The sequence below is a fragment of the Antedon mediterranea genome, chromosome 7 (assembly GCF_964355755.1).
Source record: "Antedon mediterranea chromosome 7, ecAntMedi1.1, whole genome shotgun sequence".
Classification (NCBI taxonomy): Eukaryota; Metazoa; Echinodermata; class Crinoidea; order Comatulida; family Antedonidae; genus Antedon; species Antedon mediterranea.
Genome location: NC_092676.1, coordinates 15,611,310 through 15,635,640, shown reverse-complemented (window position 1 = coordinate 15,635,640; position 24,331 = coordinate 15,611,310). Strand labels below are relative to the sequence as shown.

General features: G+C 34.3%; 2 protein-coding genes across 3 annotated transcripts in view; one reads left to right on the top strand and one right to left on the bottom strand.

The window, feature by feature from the left end:
• Window positions 1–24,331, top strand: part of LOC140055259 (large ribosomal subunit protein uL15-like) — a 165,228-nt gene that overhangs the window by 114,069 nt on the left and 26,828 nt on the right. The gene's annotated exons all lie outside the window — the stretch shown is intronic.
• LOC140055252 (DNA helicase MCM9-like) overlaps window positions 1–24,331 on the bottom strand; it is a 63,553-nt gene that overhangs the window by 36,771 nt on the left and 2,451 nt on the right. The window contains exons 6-16 of the mRNA XM_072100535.1: window positions 22,867–23,040; window positions 22,322–22,398; window positions 21,770–21,899; window positions 21,240–21,290; window positions 20,688–20,847; window positions 19,474–19,650; window positions 18,158–18,237; window positions 17,728–17,950; window positions 17,236–17,329; window positions 16,652–16,914; window positions 15,579–16,375 (exon numbers count right to left, since the gene is read on the bottom strand). Of these exons, the coding sequence (XP_071956636.1) occupies window positions 15,588–16,375; window positions 16,652–16,914; window positions 17,236–17,329; window positions 17,728–17,950; window positions 18,158–18,237; window positions 19,474–19,650; window positions 20,688–20,847; window positions 21,240–21,290; window positions 21,770–21,899; window positions 22,322–22,398; window positions 22,867–23,040 (2,217 nt within the window). The 3' untranslated portion in view covers window positions 15,579–15,587. The remainder of the gene's footprint in view (window positions 1–15,578; window positions 16,376–16,651; window positions 16,915–17,235; window positions 17,330–17,727; window positions 17,951–18,157; window positions 18,238–19,473; window positions 19,651–20,687; window positions 20,848–21,239; window positions 21,291–21,769; window positions 21,900–22,321; window positions 22,399–22,866; window positions 23,041–24,331) is intronic.

Here is a 24,331-nt window from a genome sequence, read left to right as displayed (position 1 = left end):
TTGTTTCTTGCTTGCAATTCCTAGATACTCTTGTTTTGTTTTCCTCACAGAACACATTACTGATTAAAAGTTACTAATATCATCTTCTTTCAAAAAAGCACCAGTTTTTGTGACATCATCTTTGCGAATGTAGTCCAGTCCGCTTTTATTTTTGCGCCACTGTCTGATTTTTCATTTGGTGTTGTCACTGGTTTAATATCTCATAAAACAAACTCTTTGATTTAGTATTATTTATTTAACTTCATCATTACCAAATAAAAGTGAAAAGGAAGCACTAGGCTTTGCGAATGTAGTCCAGTTTGCATTTGTCATGACCTCGCAAAAAGATTTACCACTTGAATTTCGCGTAGCATCTGCAAGTATTAATTAATGTTATAATCTGCTCTTTAAACAGACTTTTATACTGTTCAGCAGCAATAAGAAAGAGATGCATGGATGTTGTAGTAAGATAATGCTCATAATTTACTAAAATGTTCATTTTCAATCTTCTTGCTTTCTGTGAAGTTTTGAGCAATGTAAACATTAGTGACCATTAGTGATGACAAATTCGCTTTGACGGGATGTAAAAAATCTTGAAGGGCATGATGATGGTCGCTATAGTGCTAGACAAGCCATCATGTCACCTGAAATTAGCATTTTGTATACTGGTATTATCATTTGCAGAATTAAATTGAATCGGACACAAACACAACAAAACAATGTTATCTTTTTGAGCAATAATTTAGCACTATCTTTAATTTAAAGCATGGAAACAATTACTTAATAAAAGTTGCTTATGGCCCTTTTCTGTATTAAATTATATATTTTTTAATATTTTAAATATACAAGCCATTTTTCTACAATTTCATCTATTTTGAGAACCATTTTCGTATAGTAGTCCCAATATTTGACTTGAAGCACATTACAGTATTACACAAAAATGCTTCCATTCCTCAAGGTACATTCAAAAAGAAATTGAAGGACTCCAACCACTTACAGTTAGAGTTTGAGAAGCTGGAAACACATCTGAAAGGTATTCGAAGAAAAATAAAATTTGCATTGTATGAATAACATTCTTAAAAGAAATTATTGAGCCAGCACACCCTAATAGCTGTAATAGTAATGGCAATGGACATTCTTGCACTAAGGCGTAGGATGGTCATAGCAATAGATAGCAAGGAGATGCTTTGCAAATGCTATAGTTGATATAGCCATAAATTGCAAATAGCTACCTTGTAATTGCTATACTTGATATATAGCAATAAATAGCAATTAAATACTGTAGCTTACAATTGCTATACTTGATACAGCAATAATAGCAATTAAATAGCTTGCAATTGCTATTTAATGTACAGCATTCAAACAGCTTCAGACTCTTGTTTACTCACACCATGGTGTTTGAAAATACATTAATAAATAACATTTATATTTTGTTAAACCTGTAGATGACAATGGCAGATCAAGGGAGTTTTGGCCAAAGCTCAAGGGCAGGTTGCGCGCCTCGCCGTGATTTACCAAGCCATCTTCAATGCGTGGGCAACGCCCGAAGACATAGACGAAAACACAGACACCCAACTGACACCAATGCCCGAACGCCTATGGCTAAATCAGTTAACACAAACAACCACCGGGAAGGCTTTCACAAACCAAACAACAATAACTGACACAACCATGGAACATGCCATAGCAACGGTCGAATACTGTATGGCCAAGAAATTCGCTATCATGCCAACCCCTACAACGAATTTCATAGACAGCAAGATGCATGACAATCTCTTTGGAAATGTTGTCCAAAAATATCCAGGCAAACTGGCCAAGCTACTTAACAAAACTTTGTCCACAAACAGAGTACACAGCATCGTAGATAGCTGGCCAGCATCTAATTCCAGCAAAACAGTGTGAACAGGAACTTCTGCACGAAGATGATACACCTAAGTAAGAAAAGGCCTAGAACAATGTATCCAACATCAAATGCAATCATCTTCTTGCAACAAGTAGCTACATTAGTCTTCAGCGAGCTGAAACACACAGGCGTATCCAAACGATTCATCAAAACCTCATTTAACGCTCTCAATACTGACGGCAAAGGTATACTCAACCAACTGAATGTAACTGAGGTGGAGTATGAAGAGAACCCATTACAAGCCAAGAAGGCCAAGATGTCGTCCACCTCTTCTTAACTACCAACAATATTTGCATTATATTTATTTCATTTATTTATATAAATTTATATATGGATGACATTTTCATTAAAAGAATGTTCTTAACATGGTTAACATATTTTTTAGATCTATCTATTTTTGCTTTGTGGCCAATCACTGAGATTGGTCTATAGTTACACATATCATTTTTTGCACCTTTATTTTATAAATAGGAGTAACTCTTGCTATTGTCATCTGGTATAATACCATTTATTAAACTTCAGTAATGTTATTATAATATTGTTGCTAAGTTTGAAAACAACCTTCCCACATTCATCCCAAATGATGAAAGTATGAACAAGGACACCCACAGGGAAGGTATAAACATATGCCTTTTAAACAATTTCCACAAAAGAAATACGAAGAATGCAAATCTTGAACCAAGTAAAGGCGGGAAGTATGTAGTACATTGTGGATCTGTCTGAATCAAGGACTGTTAGAAAGTGTCTTACCGACAAGACACGATTTAAAAGGATGCTTTTGAAAGACTATAAGAAACATTAATGACGGAGGGCGTCATCATTTAAAATAAATGAAAAGCTGATTAGAGAATACAGAAATCCAGCAGTGATGTTTATAAAGAAAATTAAAACTTTGCCTACAAAAAAACGACTATTGGTGCAGGAAAATGTCTCGTATATTGGTCGAACAGTGGCCAATAATAAACGAACCATTCATCTCTGCGATGGGGGTGACACAGGTTCAGGCAACTGCCTTAGCAGTAACTGAATATAACGATGTAATTGGAATCAACATCATAATTTACTTTTACTAATGTCATGGAAAAGAAAGAAAAGATATGCTCGGAGACATAATTGCTCTGTCAGATGATTTTTTTTTTTTTATTCTTTTCAACATGCCATAACTATTTATATATCACTTTATATTCCAAAATAAAAAAGAAAAGCTCATGACCATGCCACATTTATTTATGACAATTAATAACATGCTATGGTTGTCTTTGAAAAAATATCCATCAACAAAAGATGCAACCTATTTATAAGAAATGGCAAAATGCCAAATCCCCTAATATAAAGATATGGAAGCGATTAGCAATTTTAATATCAATCACTAGGCCTACTAAATCATGGGTAACTGTATTTAGAAGAGTAGAATTTGTTGAGAGGAAAGGATGGCAAAAAGAGCAGCAGCAGCAACAACGTAATGATAGTGAGAAGGAAAAACTGCAAAAGGAACCAGAAAAGGGGGTAAAAAAAAAACTTAACACACAAAATGAAAACAAAGAACCAACAGAACAACAAACTTCAGATTTTTGTGGACATAATGGATATTATTGGGATGACGAAGTTTGTACCCGTTTTATAAAAACAAGTTAAAACAATTGTTGATTACAGTTTTCTTATTTTTCATAATTTTAAGAGAATTTTTGTCTTAGCTAGATGTAAAATATGGTTACCCTATACAGAATATGATACACTAAATACAGCAAAAACACTGTTCACACTTTCCCTTTCCTCCCACCCAGTCATTATTGTTGTAAAGATATTTATTTGTTATCGATGCTACACACATTACTGCACTGCCTGAAAATGCACAAGACTACTTCAACCATTAATTGTCGTATTCAGGGTTATTACAAAGACTGATGGATCCCGATGCCAAATTCATGAGCACTTTGGCTTGTGAAATCCAAAACCATTTTTTAATATTGAAGTAAATGCAAATGATGCATTTAATAATTGGGGACTCTGCATATCCATTATTATTATAAGGTATATGATGAACTAAAATGTTCCTGTGTCATCTCATATTCATTAAAACATGAAATGTCTACAGTTCATGCTTTTATCACCACATTAGTTTCTCATATAAAATATGTCTTGCCACATATAAAGACAATAAGTATTTAGTGATGGGGCAGCTACCCAATACAAGAATTATAAAAACATACGTTTCCACAAGATCATGAGTGGCCTTTCTTTTTCTACTAGTCACGGAAAGAACCTTTGCAATTGTATAGGAGGTGCCACAAAGCATTTAGTAGCAAGGGCTAGCTTACAAGTAACTGAAACCAACCAAATCTTAACTGCTGGGGCACATTATATATTGGTTTGTGATGATAAGGAGTGGTATGCAGGGACAATTGATGACAGATCTGAAGAATACAATTCAAATTAACATTTGGATATAAAGTAACCAAGTATATTACATAGCCTATGTAAATACGCGAACGTGATTGGTTGAAACTGCATCACATGACTACCGCTGCGAGGATCGTAAATCGTATATATCCTCGAGAACGATGATATTGACTGTGTAATTTTCGCGTAATAATCGTGTCCCCTGTCATTAATCATATAAATTCTTGAGTACGATGATATTGACTGTGTCATTTTCGTGTGCAACACTCGCGTTTGCCGATAAATAAACAAAAGTCATCTACTGGATCTTGAACTTGCGATGCAATTGTCACTCCATCACAAGACAACGTTTCAACCGCTGCGCCACGGAACTTGCTTGAAGAAATTAATCTTCTAAACTATTTAAGCTATGCATACATAGCGCCCTCATTTGTTATTAGTCCACCCTAAATGTGATGAAACACAGTTTGTGATTGGTCAATACTCACGGTAGTAACCTAGTAACTAGTATGAGCTGAACATCCGGTGATTCGGCTCCTCGAAGAGAAGAAGACGAATTGTTTATTCGGCCTACCTGATTATAATATTATTATTAATAGGCTTATTGATGGAAATTCTCCTGTTAATTTAAACGACCTAGGCCTAAGTGAATATTTTATTGCCAAGGAATCATTAATTAGTAATTATCTGTATATTATTCTTCGCAAGGTAAGGTGTCTAGGCAGGCTTGTTTAAATACAATACAAATACTGTAGGAGGCCTAGCCTAGCTTCACCCAACCCAGCAGACTTGTTCTTGGCTATATAATATAACAGATATTGCCTTTTATATCAGTTAAATATAAGATTTGACATCCCCTCGGGAATGATATTAAGTTCTCGGGGAATATATATTTCCCTCAGCTGGCGCTTCGGGAAATATATATTCCCTTGAACTTAATATCATTCCCGAGGGGATGTCAAATTTTATATTTAACCTCTAAGCAGTCAATATCTGTATAATATAGACCATCTAATCATGGTATTTATATTAAGTTTTACTACCACTGGCTATATTTATTTTATGATAAATTAAGGTGAAACTTAAAGTCATATAATCAAAAGAGAATATAAACTTGAAAAATTGTTTTTAAATTTTAATAACTGAATATTTTGCTTTAGCAAATATTGTATTGTAGTTTTAATTTATTAAAAGGGGGGATGTGGATAGAGATGCTTGTCAAGGGGCCATAGCAAAATGAAACATGACACCGCTAACTTTAACTTGTCTTGACTTGTCTTAACTTGTAATACAACACCCATTAACAATACGGAACTAAAACTAATGCTCGATACTTTTCCAAACACAAACACCAAAGAGTATTTAATCAACAGACTTTCCCATGGTTTCTACACAGGCATCAAAAGTCTGCCCAAACAATCAATTGAATGTAAGAACTTCCGCACTGCAACAACCCGAAATCGTTACGGAACTAATCACAACTGAGGTGAGCAAGGGGTTTTGATTGGCCCATATAATAGTAATCCATATAATCAGTATCGCATAAATCTGATTGGTATCGATGAAGGTAGATACTTGCACAAATAAACTTATAGACAAGGACGCATATTCAATACGTATCAATAGATAACATGATAAAAATAATAAAACAACAAGGGCAGGATTATTAAGACTGATATCACGGACGCCTTCAAAATTATACCGATTCATCCTAGCTTAAGAAGTTGTCACGGTATCAAATGGGACAATAAATATTCCTTTTTTGGTAGATAGAGGTGCTTGTCACCTGTTCATCCCTTTCTTTTCGCTGCCTTTATGTTATGTGCAGTCTAATAAATCTAAAAAATAACTGTAATAATTGAAATTATAGTATACACATTTTGCATCATGAATGCAAAATTTATAACTATAATTTATTTATCTTCTATGAAGTGACAAGTAAAGAGTACAACATCTTTGCAAAATCAAACATCAAGTAGAACCTTTACATATCAATTGTTTTAGAATTTAAAAACAACTTCATAAATTTGAAGATTGTTTTATTATACACATTTTGCATAATAGATACAAAATTCATACCTATAGTTGATAATGGTCTCTTGTTGATAGTGATCTTCTATGATATGTTTATATAAGTAAGTGAAAAAAGAGTACAACATTGTCAATACAGCTGGTATGTTGATAGTGGAATTATGGATAAAAGAACAAAACAGTCATAAATAACATCTATATGGCCTCTTTGATGAATGCTGTTCAACTAACAATGTCAAGGACATACGGTAAGCATTATAAAATATGAATTTAATGCTTGTTGTAAATGTATCAAAAATACAGTAAAGAAAGAAAGTACTGCAACTTTTCCTACGAAGTAGCTTTGTAGGTAGAACGTAGACTAGGTCATTCACTTCGTAGGCTACGATGTTGTATTGTATTACCTCAATAAACAATCCTTCATATAGGCCACGATGTTGGCTTCGTAAAGTGAAACAGTCAGTGAAACAATCGTCGAATGTGGTGTGTGGCTGACCGGAAAAGTGAAGGAAAAAAAAATTGTCAGGTATTGGCTGAACAAACACGAACTACCATATCACAAATGCAACACACCATTGACATCCAACAGCAACTTACACAAGTAAAGCGACCGACTTCATTTTTCAAGCGACGGACGTAAGGTTGAAGAAGCCCACCAATCTGCCGAAGGAAGCGGCACCTCAGGAATCGAGTCAACCAAGCAAACGCGCTCTTCAGTCGGAGAACTGCCGAGGGAGAACTGCTGGGGGAGTCACTGCCGGGACAGATCTAGCCGAGGTCACGCACAGGGTGGTCGTGTCTCTGGGACTCGTGTAGGACCCCACCCGGCGCCCGCGGGAGCCAAACGACCGCCGACCGAAGTCAGACTAGGAGCCAGGTGAAAAGCCATAGCCCATCACCACCGAAGCAGCAACGACTACTGTTGCGAACAAGCTATCCCTGCCCCATCGCAGTATGTACTCTGAAGCAGGGTACGTCAAAGGATCACCTGCTGGTGCACGCCCCGGAATTCATAGGAAGTGCGAATGTCATGGACGACACTACGACCCACTGCTGTCGCTGGGATTTTGTCAAAGGAGTGGTCTCCCTGTTACCGAGGCAGGCCTCGATCTTGGAGAGAGCAGTGAAGCTGTGTAACAAGAAATTGTTATTCACCACCTGTCCTACAAGTGGATGACAATCCTGCGGTCGACCGCTCGGGCAGTGGGATGCGAGAACATCACGGAGCTGGGGTGTCCACTGGCGCTGCTATACCCACATTGCTTATTGGGGGGGGGGAGGGGCAATGGTTGATCTCTTGAATCGATTTACTCCTCACCGTGGGGCGTCTCACAGAGCCAACCTGCCACTCAACACTAACAGGACAGAGGACACATCCAGGTCAATGCCAGCCCGGCCCAGCAAAGGGACACCGCCAGCGTCCCCTAAGAAGGCAGCCGCCTCCACCAGACCACCACGAGTTTCGGCAAAGCCCGAGGGCTTCACCCCGAACCGACGTCCGATGACAAGACGGTTTCTCCATGAGGCCTACCAGACGAATCAACAGCTGGCTGATTGTGTCTGACGCTCAGCTCAACGAAGGACAAAGGAAGCAGTGGTCCGGATGCTGCAAGTATTCCTGGACGGGCTAACCTTGGACGGAGAATTGGGCAGCTAAAGAAATGAAAACAAGCAGGGTGATCACGCCACTGGGACTCAGATCACTGTTAGGTGAGTACACGATGAGTGTATAGAAATATACCGAAGAGACTGAATCTTCCTTTATATTGGGTATGAATTAAATATATAGTCTCTTTAATCTATCGCAATGACGCAGGTGCGTCAAAACTTCTCTTCAAGAGTATGTGCAAACTACAATGGCGCTGTGAGGGAACGAGATACTGTCAGTTAATTCGCGGACCCAATAAAGTTATACAGTGACCTGTATCCGTAACAGAGAATAATTCAGAAACGTTATTTTTACAGACGAATGTACTGTTGAAATTGACCACCATGCCAGAATAACATTTCCAAAAATTGGTGAACCAAAAAAACAAAGTATAGGCTAAAAATTATATTGACAATAATGTAGCACTTCTCACGGCAGATCAGTTTTAACAAAAATAAAATTACTGACCACCAAACACAAAGTAATTCGAATGAAAAAAACAGGTGCACAGAAAATAAAATGATTTATAACTACAGTACACATAATATATAACACGACTGGTTATTGTAAAACAATGACAATACATGAATTAACATATCAATACGGTCAACAACAAAAAAGCCCGAATCCGACCCCACCCAATAACAAAATACAGAACAGTTAAATTAATTTAAGCTTCCACAATTATATCAAGAAAAAATGGTACAAAACTGATATGTAGATTTAATATTAGTTCTCATATTATTATAGCCCACTTATTCAGTAGTAGCGTATATGATTATGCTAAGCTTAAATGTTTACATTTATATATTACATATTATTTAATGTACCAGAACTAAAAATAGTACGCAGTTTGTATTTTGTAATAACCGTATCTGGTTGCTGACCACATGACATGAAACACAATACTGTTTTTCACTCGAATTATTTTGTGTTTGGGCCGGTCGGTGGTCAGTAATTTTATTTTTGTTAAAACTGATCTGCCGTGGGAAGTGCTGCATTATTGTCAATTATTTTGCCCCTAGGCCTATTTAATTTTCATCTGTTGTAAATTAATTATGTACCTAGGCTAGACAGATTGGTATCAATGACGTGCTCAGGATAAGACGTGTATAGCGAGCGCTCCTCATTTGACTACAATTTACACGGCGTGTATGCATCATGGCCACCAAACCCAAGACTCGCTCTCGCCCAGCCGATATTGAAAGTGCTTGTTCCAACCCTGTGGACTTTAACAATTTTGTACATGCTTCCCTAAAATCATTATTAGATGGGCAGGCAAAAATTAAAGAGGATTTGAACCAAGCTATTGGATTTAACTCGGACAGAATCGCAGCACTCGAAGAAAACGATATTATCAAGGCTAACAAGATTGGTCAACTCGAACAAACGGTTGATAAACTATCATCTACGGTTGCGAAGCTCGAACTAGAGGCCAACAAATCCGAACGCTTCAGCCGACGTAACAACGTTCGAATTGTGGGACTTAAAGAAGAATCAGGTGAGGATTGTATTGTCTTGGCCAGGAACATTCTAATAGATAACTTTGAATTTAGTGAAATACCAACGATAGAGCGTGCACATCGAGTCGGTCGTGTACTGCCGGTGAGGCCCCGACACATTATAATTAAACTACTTAGTTATAACTCTAAAGTTCAAGTCATGAAACAGAAGAATATTGCCTTACAAGATAAACAGTTTTACGTGATAGATGATCTGACCTTAGTGGATTATAAAGAAAAGAAGAAATGGAAATTTCAAGTTAAAGCTTTATATGACAATGGAACTAAACTTAAATTCTCTGCTGGTAAATGGCGAACTTCTACGGGGACTCCCTATATATTCAAGTAACTTTTACGGTGTTTTGAGGAACTGGGATATGAATGGTTTCTTTTTCTCTGCCTTCTTTCATTTTGTAATGTCAGTATATTTAACCTGGCTTTGCTTGTTTAAATTCCAAGCATGTCCGCTACGTACCATTATGCAAATTATACCTTTGCATACCCGGTTGCATACCTAATGAATTATTCTCCGTTTTATACACGGGGAGTGCAACGCTTACGCTACCTATGTATTAGTAATACGGCAGCACTAAACAGAATTGTTTTATGTTTAATTATTGTTATATTTAGTTTTTTATTTTATTATATTATTGTTAACTTTTACCTAATGTTTAAATTATCTATGATACCTATAATTAATGTGCCAATCCAACTCTACAACTGATGTGAAATTTAACCCTTTTGTGGCATACGAGAACATGAATATTAATGAAAATGTTGATCCACACTCTCAATTTTATGCTAGTTTAAATGAATCTAATTATTTTGATCCAGAAACATTCTCAGAGAATTTCTCTAAGCATAACAATGATAAAAATATTTTGTCTACTATCCATTTTAATACACGTAGTCTCTTGGGCAAGATGGATTCTTTAAAACGTTTTCTTCTTACACTTGAATTTGACTTTGATGTTATTGCTATTACTGAATCTTGGCTACAGTATGACAATAATCCCCTAACAGATATGCCGGGTTATAATATTTTTTCTAGAAATAGGAAATCTAAGGCGGGTGGTGGCGTAGCCCTGTACGTACGAAACAATGTATCAGTTACTGTCCGTAATGATTTAACAACAGATGAATCAATATGTGAATCGATATTTATTGAAATAGAACAGATACATGGGAAAAATATCATCGTGGGAACAATCTATCGTGCTCCGTCTTTGAATATCAATGCATTCAATGATATCCTAGATAACCTACTTCATACTCTTTCAACTGAAAATAAGCTGGTATATCTGTTGGGTGATTTCAATATAGATATTTTGCAATATACTTATGAAACCACAACTAACAATTTTGTAAACACTCTTTTTAGCAACTTTTATTTACCGCTAATACTTAGACCTACTAGGATAACATCAAATAGTGCTACTCTTATTGATAACATATTAACCAACCAGCCTGATTTACACCTCGCTAGTGGTCAGCTCTATTGCGATATTTCCGATCACCTACCTGTTTTTTCTATATCTACCTTAACATACAAAAATACTCAAGCAGTCAGTAGACCTCCAAATAAACCTTTTAGGAAAATTAATGAAAATAACATCGAACAATTTAAACGAGAGCTTAGCGTAATAACATGGAACGATGTGAACTTATTGCAAGAACCTAATCAAGCTTATAATACTTTTGAAACTAAATTAAAACTTTTATATAATAAACATTTTCCAATGACTACGCAAAGTAAAAAAAACACAAAATTGAAACCTTGGATGTCAAATGGTCTGTTGCAATCTACTAAATATAAACACAAGTTATATGCTAAATACCTAAATAATCCTACCAATCATAATAAAATAAAATACACTAAATTCCGTAATACCTTAAATTCACTTATTAAACGTGTTAAAACCGAATACTATCAAAACAGATTTACTCAATGTCAACATGATATTAAAGGTACTTGGCGCGTAATTAACTCCTTGATTAAAAGGTCTCCAATTTGAATACGAAAGTTGTTCTAACAGGCAATAATGGTGAATCCATTGAAGACCCGTCTCAAATCGCAAATGAATTCAATAAGTTTTTTGTCGAAATTGGACCAACTCTTTCAAAAAAATTGCCAACCGATCAATCTGATTTTAAAACGTATTTGCCCTTACCTACTTTAAACTCTTTATTTATGTGTCCAGTGTCTGATACCGAAATTATAGATATTGTCAAGTGTTTTAAAACTAATAAAGCGCAAGGACTTGATGAATTCAGTCCAAAAGTTATTAAACAATCAATTTCCCTTTTGGTTAAACCTCTATGTCACATATTTAATCTGTCTTTAACAAAAGGAGTTTTTCCAAATAAATTGAAATTGGCAAGAGTTACTCCCATCTTTAAAGCAGGAAAAAAGGACACTTTATCTAATTACCGACCGATCTCAGTCCTTTCGCTATTTTCTAAAATATTAGAAAGAATTATCTATAATAGAACCTATGCCTTTATAGAAAAAAATAATATTCTATTCAATAAGCAATTTGGATTTCGCAAACATTTTGATACCGCAATGGCCTTAATTGATTTGTCCAATGAAATAATAGATGCTTTTGAAAATGATGAGTTTGCAATTGTTGTTTTTGTCGATCTATCGAAAGCATTCGATACCATTAACCATCCCATTCTTCTTTCAAAACTGTATCACTATGGTATTCGCGGTGTTCCTCTCAATTTATTTAAGAGCTATTTATCCAACCGCTACCAATGTACCAAGTTTTGTGATTCCCAATCTGACTATTTGCCTATTACCTGTGGAGTACCACAAGGTCCATTACTAGGTCTTCTTCTGTTTCTTTTATATGTGAATGATATTTACAATTCGTCAGTATCTTTATCTTACTTTTTATATGCAGATGACACAACACTAATCTGTAAAAATCGACACTTAGAGTCGTTATTTAACACTGTAAATACAAGTTTAATTAATGTATCCGAATGGTTTCTGGCAAACAGCCTTTCTGTAAATCTAAAAAAGTGCAGCTATGTTTTGTTTAGAAGTAGTACGATGCCGATTAAATTAGGTCCATTGCAAATTAAACTAAATGGTTCTGTTCTCCCCATGGTCAATCATGCAAAATTTCTGGGTGTATCCATTGATAGTCGTCTGACATGGAAACCCCATGTTATTGAGACAGAAAACAAAATCTCAAAAAATATTGGTATAATTTGTAGACTGGCATCTTTTCTTCCACATCATATTCTCCGAACACTCTACTGCTCCCTTGTTTTGCCATATCTTTTATATTGCAATATCGTTTGGTGTAACACATTCCCATCTAATTTAAATAAACTTCAAATACTACAAAAGAAAATCATTCGAATAATTTCGAATGTTTCACCTAGAACTAGTACAGATCCTTTATTTCGTTCTCTCAAATTATTAAAATTAACAGATATTAATATTTTCCAACAATGTTTATTTATTTACAAAAGCCAAAATGCTCTTCTTCCATCTCATTTACGCGATATGTTTTCTCCCAATTATGAATTTCACGGCTATTCCACAAGAATCCTCAATAACCTTCATATTCCTAAACACAAAAAGACTTCTTTTCAACATAATATTAGATTTACTGGACCCAAGATATGGAACTCACTTCCTAACAAAATTACAACTTCTGCAAACAAACATAGCTTCGTCTTTAACACTAAACAATATCTAATACAAAAGTAAATTAATTAACTAGTTATATTCTAGGTATCAGTTTTTTATTGTTTTCATATTCCGTTATGGTAATTACTTTATTCCTATATACCATTTACTATTATTTACTAATTTGATTTTAGTTACTTTTTGTTTTGTTCAGGCACTTTCAACACAAGCTTTTGCTTTTTAGAAATTGTGCCTCCTTCATAATATTGTTTTATTCATGTTAAAGATGAGAAAAAAAAATTGTATTGTTTTAACTATCTTTCTTCTCGTCATGAATTTTGTATTATATTATTTATTTTGTATATTATGAAGGAAATAAATGTTACTATGAAATGAAATGAAATGAAATGACCTTGTGGCATCTTGCCGTTGTATATGCGTGCGGCCGCGAGGGGGTATAGTTGAAAGGTAGGAGTTTCTGTATTCTAATCTTTAACAAGATTTAAGCAGTAGTAATGTATTTGCAAAATTGTTGCTCATGTTTCGATCAACTAATATAGCCTATACTAGGTACACACTATAATTATCATAATACATCGTAGGCTACGTTCAGAATAGTCTGCGTTGATGTAACAATAGTGTTTATTAACCCTACGAACCACCCTACGATCGACCTCTAGATAATTATCATAACAATACATCGTTCAGTTCAGTCAGTCACACAGGGCGGACGTGTTGTTTGGGAGCTCCCTAGGCCATTGGTAGACCACCCTAAATACTTCAACGAGCCGAGTCTCCTTGGCTGTAAGATGCCAGTGAAAGCCGATTACAATAGACTGAATAGGGTAGTGAAGACAGCTAGCAAAATCATAAACGTAAACATAAACCTCTTAGAAAACATGTGCAATGATCTTTAGAAATTTAAATCTATTATCGCTGATGATACGCATCTTTTGCATAGAGAGTTTATAGCTAATAAGTCTGGTAGACTAAGAATGATGCGTAAAAAAATTCGATTTAGGAATTCCTTTCTACCTTCAGCAGTCAGTGTATTTAATAAAAACAAACTTAGATAAGATTATATTGATAATGTTATTGTATTTTGCATGCTTTTTTTCTATTAATTAAGTGTATCTAAGACAAATTTCATACTGTACTATTTTGGTTTGTATGACAATAAAATATCTGTATCTGTTAAATAAAACAAAAATAAATGATTTAGTAATAAAGCTTCAATATTGTTTTATTTGGCATCACGATGGCTGCTCAGCTGCTAGGCTTAGGTACTACCATTAGGTAATAGTAATACTCCAATGCGATCTAGTATTAGGTAGGTCGATCCTAGCTGGGCCATGCTTGGCCTAGTAGGTAGGCAGAATCTTAGAGATTAGTTTTCTAGGCTAGGTTGAAGCCCAACAAGAGACCCCAACAAATCAATTTCGTTGAATGTGGTGAGCATGAGATAGGCTATGCGACGCAAATTTAATTTTTTTAATCTGATTTTAAGAAATACAATTTTGTTTTTGTGTAGTTTTTTTATACAATACAGTACAAATGTGTAGCGTTTAGATTAGTGCACCCACTATTGTACAACATTTCTGCATTCCTATATATGGCAGGTATGCTATCACGATGCGATATGAGTGGGCTAGTATGAACTCTGATTAAGTGAGTACGATATCCGTACTGTTATTTGAAAAGAAGCTACCTGAGAAGTCTAGTATAATGAAAATGAATACAAAGCCCATTATTCATGATGAACAGGATAAAAATGGAGCATAAATAATGAGACAAATAAGAAGAATAAATATCAACTTACCTGTTGGAAGTTTGATCTTAATATTTTATGTAGCACAGTATTTTTCCCACTGTCAATTAGCACACCTGGCCCTATTTCCTACTTTTCTTGTTTTTTTTTCTTAGATATCCAATGCAAAGACTGATTTTGTGTATGCAACACACTGATGTGTGTGTGCACAACATGATCTCATGTCATCTCAAATGATCACCGTAGCAAAATAAAATACATGTTAAAAACCAACTAAAAACATACTGGAATTTGCCATCCAGACAGAAAAGTTTGTTGCTGATATGCAGTTTATTAATTGTCAGATAGTAGTTGGGAAATCAATCAATTTTAACCTTTGCTAAAGGTCTGAACCATCAAACTTAATGTGACAAAAAAATGTGATTTACATATAGATTATATCACTACCATACTTGGGCACATCACACTTTTTTGTCCAACTAGTTTGACTGGAAAGGAATGGCAATCAGTACATTGTTTAGGCTTTACCAGTATACAGCTATTAAGCGCAAACTTAGGATGATAAATTTGTTGTGTAACTAACATGGATGTTTGAAAAACTTTGATAGTGCAACATTGTATACATTTATCAGTCTGTTAGTGGCAATGAATAGCTAGAGTAAGGATAAAGTAGTATAATGAAATATAGGTATACATACATTGATTTTTTAAAATTCATTGAAATCCAAGTCATCTAATGAGTCTTGTGTTGTAAAAATTTGAGATGTTGGAGATTTGTTGAACTCCGCTTGCTTGGTAGCTTCTCTTGTACACTGCTTATCAGGTGAGCTCATTTGTTGTCGCGTGAAAGTAAATGCACTTAGTTTTCTCTTTGTATTTTTACCAATCAAGGCTGCTTGGTTTTTATTATTTAATATCAGCACTTTGCTTTTCTTTTCTGCAGGTTGTATTTGTAGTACGTCATCTGCTGATCGTTTCTTTTCATTGGATGCACAAACATCGTCATTACTATCTTGAGTAGATTGTTGTGAAATCAAAAAGTCAATTGATACTGTATCATCAATTTCAGTTCCTTGTTCACTATTTTCACTTATTGACGAGTCTTTCATATCTTCATAAACTTCTTCAGCAACATTTGCCAAAAACTCTTCTGTGTCATCAGTTTGTTCATTATCTTCTATGGAATTTCTACTATATCGTAATGAGCTATCCTCTTTATTGTTAACTGACTTTTTTAATCTGGTTGAATTTGAAAGATCAGGCAATTGTTTGTTTATTAATTCACTGCTGTGACTTTCAGTACTGATATTAAATACATCAACACTACCAGTTTCGTTATCATTGTCCGATGAATTAAATGTATCTTGTCTATGTTCATTTCCCTTTAGGTTCTGATGATTAGATTCGAGTCCTTCCTCAGATTCAAGTTCTGTTAGTCTGTCCATCTCAGCTGTTAAAATGTCATTAAGGTTTAGATGGGCAAGAATCATTTCAGCTGAAAAATAAATTCCTCTTTATAAGTTCATGATAGGATCTATGAGAACCAGTACACTGTATGTGCACATGGCCAAGTGATGTACAACTGACCTACAGTTTAAATTCCGTTAACCAAGACTGGTTCAACCACCAGATGGAGTCAGACACGAAGGCATTATACATACAGTGTAGAAGCACCACCATTCATAAAGAATCTTAACCCATCACATACAATTCATGAATCTGTTTGCACCACCTCCATTTGTGAAAAACTATTTTAAACTTGTAAACATACCTTGCAATTTGTACTCTTGCTGTGGGTCGTCTGGGAATGATGTATGCAATGCATTTATACCTCCTAACAAAGCAGCACCATACATGCTAGATTCCATAACACTAACAGCCACCACAGCATCACATACTTGCACTTCACTGCGAAACATAAGCCTAGCGTGCGCTTGCGACAAACGTACCATGCTTTCCAATAGCCGTATTGTAGTACGTGCCACATTACGTTGATCTGCTCTGCGTTGTGCTTGATAGTACCTCGACAATACACTAAAAAGGTAAAAACAAGATTTTATATATTCAGTAAAGTTGTATTGTAGCATTCTCTACATTACATTGATCTGCTCTGCGCTGGGTTGTCACCACATTATTTAATTTACCTTAAAAAAAACTGTAATTTTTTGGTTAAATTTAACAGTTTATTTTGTCTTTTGATAAATGAAATCAATATTTTAGTTCAATTTTCTTTCTATAAGTGAATATCTTTATTAACTGAAAATGGCCTATTCAAAATCTGATTTTATTAATATTAATTTTTCATGTTTTTGGGGGAACAATACATTGTTTTCCAAACACACTCTGAATACTCACATTGTAGCATCATTTGACATAACTGGTTCAATAGCTGATACAAGTGTAAAATAAGATTGCATCTTGTCTAATGTCCAAAGCTCTCCACTGGGATCTGAAGATATGAAATATTGGCATATAACATAGACAATATTTAACTTTAAAAAATGTTCATTTTCCTACAGATGTCTATCTCCAGTCTTAATATTCAATTGTAATATCAAATTAGTTCTTTTAATTAAGACTATATTGGGTAAAAAGAAAGCAGTTATTCAACTAGTAGTATTGTGTAAAGAGCAAATAAAAATCTGTGAGAGGGAAAATGTCACCCAAGCAAGCCTCAAACTTTTAATCTTTTGATTGATATGAAGGCACCCTACTATGTTGTATTTTCAAACCTATACACATGCACAAGTGAGATCAAATTGTTAAGCCCTCATCTCTGATAAAAAGGTGGAATATCAAAAGAAAAACAACTATATAGCAGGTATATCCAGAAAATAATGGTTTTACCTTTAGAACCAGGTGTTTTATCTTCTAAAATAAAAGATGAAATAATCTTGTCCCATTCTTCATTTTGATTGTCCAATAAAACAAGTACCATATCAAACCTGCTTAGCAATGGACTGGCAAGGGCAATATTTACACTTAAGTTCTCTGACGGATCATATTTTCCTTTAGGATTTGTTGCTGCTAACACTTTAGTTCGAGCATTCAACTTGCAAACAAGACCTGCCTGGTAATATAAAAAAAAATGTAAACAAATATTTATAAACAAGGAAAAATGAGAGTTCATTATTTTAATCTATTGGTTGAAAGCTAAAATCTACAATTTTTGTTATAATCTTTTTGAGAAATGTACCTTTTAACGACTATACATATACACTGCATTCATGATAAAATATGTAATTTGAATATTTGCAAATATTGTTAATATTATTACCTTAGCTACACTAATTGTTTGCTGTTCCATTGCCTCATGGATACTTGCTCGATCATGTTCACGAATACTATTAAACTCATCTAATTTGAAATAAAAGTTTTTTAAAAATTGTATTAAAAAAAAAAGAAATGTTCTTTCAGAAAAGATAAATGTGCTGAAATCAGACATGAAAGTGACGATAAGGTTAAAGAGGGCAGTATTAAAGAGTTTTGTCGTTGTGAGGTACTAGGTATGTTCCCAACTAATCATACTGATGAAGAATTCAATCTGTGACAATTATATAATAAACCCGAGGTTCTTAGTGTAATATAACGATATACTTTTATATTTAAGAAATTGACCTTTGTATCAGAATTTAAATAAGTTCACAAACTTGACCCAGAAAGTCCAGAGGAGAGTTTGTCCAGATGTTTTAATGACCATTTAGTTTATAATAGAATCCCTAAAGAAAACACTTAGCTTAATTTTGTGACTGTTCCCATCATAAAACAATTAGATATTGACAGTTTTAAGCAGAGATTCGACAGGGCCAATTCATTGTAACCTCCCCAGATAAGATCAATCATTCCCACTTAAACACCCCTGGATCAACTTAGGACCAGTCATTAGCTCCATAAATGATGTAATGACGACATGCAAATGAACCGGAGCCAATATACTCCCAAGTTTCAGAAGGGCCCAGACACACCTTACAGCCACCTCACGGAGCACACACCTCACAGCCACTTCTTCAGAAGCAGACCTACACACTTCACACCTCACCGACAGCATCATTGATCCTCCGTTCCTTATCTATACTTATAGTTGTATATTGTACTGAAGTATTATACTGAATAAATAATATATGTGTTACGACAGTCAAGCGAGTCAGAGTCTTCATTAGTACCTCAACAACGCAACATTATATTACATTAGGATAGAAATGTATGATACATGATGTATATACATTCATTTAAAATTGATGACATTTTTTAATAACTTTGTATATAAATTGCGATGAGAAACAGTTTATTTGATCATTAAATACTTTCCTTAAATATTATTAACACAATTTGTGAGTATAAACTTAATGAGAGTAAAGATATCATGAAGAAAAGAACAGCTGTTCCAGAATATACAAAATTTAGGCAATCTTGTTAAAGGTCAAGTGCTTCAGCCTGCCATGAGAGGATAACAAATTTAAAATTTACTTTGGGTTTTAAACTGAATCGATGGTAGTGTTGTTGTTTGGGATTTTGAAAGTATGTTTGATAAAGGTGTGTGTGTGTGCATTAGAATAAAATGCTTGCGTGCAATAATATTGATTGCTCTGTTACCTATGCAACATATTCCTCCATCAGCAAGAACCAATGCCCCTGCTTCTAACTGCCATTCTCCTGAATCTTTCACAGCAGTCACCGTCAGCCCAGCATTAGTTGACCCAATGCCTGTAGTCAGTACTGAACGCGGAATCACTTTTGCTGCATATTTCAAAAACTGTGACTTGCCGGTACCTGCAAAAAGAAAACATCAACGTTGTTGATATTGAAATGTCATAAACATACCGTATATTTCGGTGTATAAGTCGCACCTGTGTATAAGACGCACCCCCAACTGAGAGTAAAATATCGGTATTTTTTATATCGTCGATGTATAAGACGCACCTTATATTTCATCAAAACAATGTTTTTTTAAATTGTAATCAATATTATTGTGATAATATATTTTGTTATATCTACAACGGCGTCCTTTATTTAGGTTTTTTCTTACCTAGGCTCGGCCGCGCCCAGCCTCAACAAGTTCTTTCTAACTTGTTATTCACGAGTTTCGCCGCAACATCGAGTGCATGACCGTGTGTGTAACACGCACGTGTGTGGGCTAGCCTCGCTCGATCATTTCGAGAGGGCGCACGTTTTCACGGACAATCGTATTCGATTAGTATCTATGTATCCGAGAAGTGTGTACGCTAGGTCCACGCTATAATCACCTGGAGAATATACTAGTCGAATACCGTACACCATGTGCCACCAAAAGAAGGGCTTGCGCTTGGGGTACGGCGATCGTGCGTATAACTACTGTATAAATAAATACTATTCCAATCGTACGACGTAAACGTTTACAAATGAAATTTTATCGGAGCGCCATAATGAACAAATCTTTTCATCATATTTAGTATAACATCATGCTAAAATGACTTGAAAACTAGGCCTAGGCTAGGCAGAAGCAGGTTGCCGTTACGTTAGTTACTGTAGCTAGGCCTAGCCTACTCAGGCCTAGCAAACGAGGTGACGATAGCCTAGGCCTATGTACAATCTGTGTGGTGAGGCATTTATGTTCGGTGTATAAGACGCACCCTTAATTTGGAGGTCAAATTTGCGTGCTAAAAGTGCGACTTATACACCGAAATATACGGTATCTCTAATACAAAGGAGATAGAAATTTAGAATTATCAAAATAATTCTTGAATGTATCTAAAATGGAGGATGTACTGAATTGTTTTGTCTTCCACCTTTTCGAGAACCTACTCAAAAAAAATCAATATAAGGCTTACCTGGATCACCTACAAGAAGCAGATGGCATTCACCCCTTGTTCTGGTTCCTGATTGGTCAACTCTTTGTACACCTCCTATCATCACCATAGCAACTGCTAGTTTAACAACATACAGACCATAAATTTGTGGACAAATACTTGATACAATCGTATTACGCGCCTGTAAAGTGAACATTATTTTTTTAGAATGTAAATTAGAGTTTAAAAACCTTGCAATATTAAGATGTATTGTCCCCCAAAACATGAAAAAATGAAGATTAATTAAATCAGACTTTGAATAGGATATTTTGTAGTTTAATAAAGCGAATCCCTTCTGTAAAAAAAAAATGTTTTCTTATATAAAATGAATAGATAAATTGTCAAATTCAACCAGAAACCTATTGGCTGGCAGCCAATTTGATTATTTTTTTCATGTAAATACATTTTTTTTTATTAAATTTTTGTTGAAAGTAGATAACTATTATAAAATAAAATGGCATATTGAACAAAACAAATTGAAACAATTATTATTAAACCATGTAACAAAAGGTGAAATAAAAAGACAGTTCTTACAGAGAATGGTGTGTGTTTTTGTCTTTTCCAGAATTCTTCAAATTCTTTTTTCTGTAAAAAAGTTTAAAAATCAATGCAATAGATTAATAAATCAAAAATCGTTTGAGAATATTTTTTGCATGCTCTCTCAAGCCTGGCATGCAAGCTAAATACCGAGCTGGCATTTAATATGGTGCGTTCGATTTGCGATGTGGGAATATTAGGGCACGTACACAGGTTTGATGTCGACGACTGACGACAAATCAATTGCCCTCACCTGATTGTGGTCTTCGGTTGCGCAAATCAAAAGCTCCCTAATGACTAAGATTATAGGGTTACCGGAAAGATAGATAGGATGAAAGGTAGTTACAAGTCACTGTTATACTTATCCTTTGACAAAAAACATAAACTCAAAATATGAATATACATTATGATATATAACATATTTATTTATTTTTTATTCACTTCTTTTTTAGCTAAAAAATCATTAAGAACAATTATAAAAAGATTATGATAAAAACACCAAAATTATTTTAATTTACAATACTCACTAATTCATCAGTAACAGATAATGCCCCATGTTGTTCATTGTTTACTTGGATATTGTTAGCCTTTACTACCAGCTCAATTTCACACTTGCTCTCTACTCCCAAATGATTCCACCTTCTCATGATAATACCACTGTAAATACAACATGTTTTTACTAAAACATCTTTTTTAAAAAGATACTCTTAAATGATAGATGTTTATTGTGTGATCAGTACACCAAATATATGGTAAAATAATCGGCATAGATGTAGCGGTATCACTACATCTATGGCCACTGTTTTTAACATACAATTTGGTGTAAAGTCACACTTGTCGCGCAAATTGCATTGCGTCTTATACACAGCACAAGCCAAACAAAGTTAAACTAAACTAGAACTACTACTGTTGCACAATGATTTAGCCTAGTGTTTAAAAATTAAATTTACTAGATAAGTTTCCATCCTACGCATTCATTTACGATGTAATAATTAACATTATTCAGACAAATGTCAACAGGACTTATGCTATACAGAGCAATGATTTATAAAATCTGCTCTCTAAAAATGAATAATTACCTAACTGTGACATCATCTCCTGCCTTACATGTGTCTACTAAGTCATCTTCCAATACTACACACATTGACCTTGGTATCTGTTCTTTATTTAAGCAAAATACATATTTTTGTCAAAATAATAAAATCTATAATAATTAACCACTAGCATCATAAGCATAATTATGAAGTGTATGTGTTTACATTTGGGGCACATGTCCGTAAATAAAACAAACAAAAAACTATATCGTACAAAGTAAATAGTATTGAAGCTGTAGCTTGGTGGTTAACATGCTTGCCTTCCAATGCCAAAATCCAGGGTTCAATCCTGACCTAGTTTCTAATGACTCTTTAAACTCCACTCCCTAAGCCTCAAATGAGAATTATAAGCATGATAAATTATAAAATAGTTTATACATCCTGAAATTGGTGAGTTACTCGTTGTTGGATGCTTATAGAGAAAAAAAAAAGAGTAGATTATGTATATATAACTTCACAATTCAACTAAATTCATTGATTTCTGTAGATGTTTATTATGTAGATAAATGATTGCTATAATGAAAGTATACTGTTCCCACAGCCAACTTCTGAACCTGTTCTTGGATTTTAATCTCTTGGTAATCCCGACAACGAGATGGACCGCCGTTGGAGTCACTGAGACAGGTAAATTTGGTTGAACCACATCCTTCCTCAAAAGGGCACCCTTCAGGTTTGCAATCACGATAAAACTGTTCAAAATCAGCCTGTATTGGAAAAGCAACCAATTTACAAAAATGTTAATCATTTGATCATGTTTCACAACACATTCAATGTTCTATTAAGATACAAATTATTCCAAATGTATATATAATTAAAACTAAATTGTATTTGAAGATAATATAAATGATTCTATTAATGTTTTTAAGGAATGTTCAAACCAAACTCCGACAATATTTTGGTCGTCTCCCACTGAAATATAATTTCTCTAGATTTGTTTGGATATAAACATAAAAAATCTCCCAATAATATGACAATTTTAATTTCTACAACCCTATAGGCTCTGGAAAGGGAAAAGAGATTAGAAAACATACTAATAAGATATTTATAATAAATTCATGCATTGATTTTTAAGTGAAATTTAGTAAATTTTCCATGCCATAGCATTTTTCAATGTTGGGAGGTCTGAATATCATATTGTGAATGTTGCAAAAGACCTAATTTATTCAAAGAAATTGCACATAGCAGCCAAAGGATTAAATGAGTGAATTGCAAAGTTTCATAAAATACATAAGTAAAAATAAAACAGCGGTTCATAAAAGTTTAAAGGATCATAACGTGATTGGAAATGCAAAAACAAATTTGACTGTCTTATCTATGAAATGTTGTATATCAGACAATTAAAACCTAGTCTGAATAAATAAAGTGACTCTGTAAAAGCTAAGCTTTTCATTTGACAGGATGTATTGTTAGACAATAGGTCTTTTGTTATTTAAACTTTGACCCTTGGCTTGTGCTATTTAATTAGTTGTTGTTTTATATTTTATTCATTGGACTTGATAATGACCCCATGATGGAGTCGAAACGTCGTTCTTTTTTAAGCGTTATTTTTATATTATGTATTTACAATAAACGTACCCTCATTCAGAAAAAATAAAACCATCATAAAATTACAAAATAGGGAAAAACAAATGTACAAATCCAAATTTCAATTCATTCACTCCAACAGTGCAATGTGTCTTGAATTGTTAATATTTTGGATTTTTAAACTAAAAGTGAAAACAATTTATTCAGCCTTTTCATGTCCTTTTCTTGTCAATAAACAATAATATTAATTATTTTTAATAAATCCATAAAGGGCACAATATAAATAAATAATTGTGCATTGATCATATTTTCACTCGAGATTCCATATCTATAATTTACTTGATATATGTCCTTCGGCCAGAAGGTGTATGTAGATTTTTATTGCAATTGTTGTTGATATAAGTAACTATATAATTGATATTAATTATGATCAAGGTTTCTTTGTAAATTATATATATATTTAATTTGAAA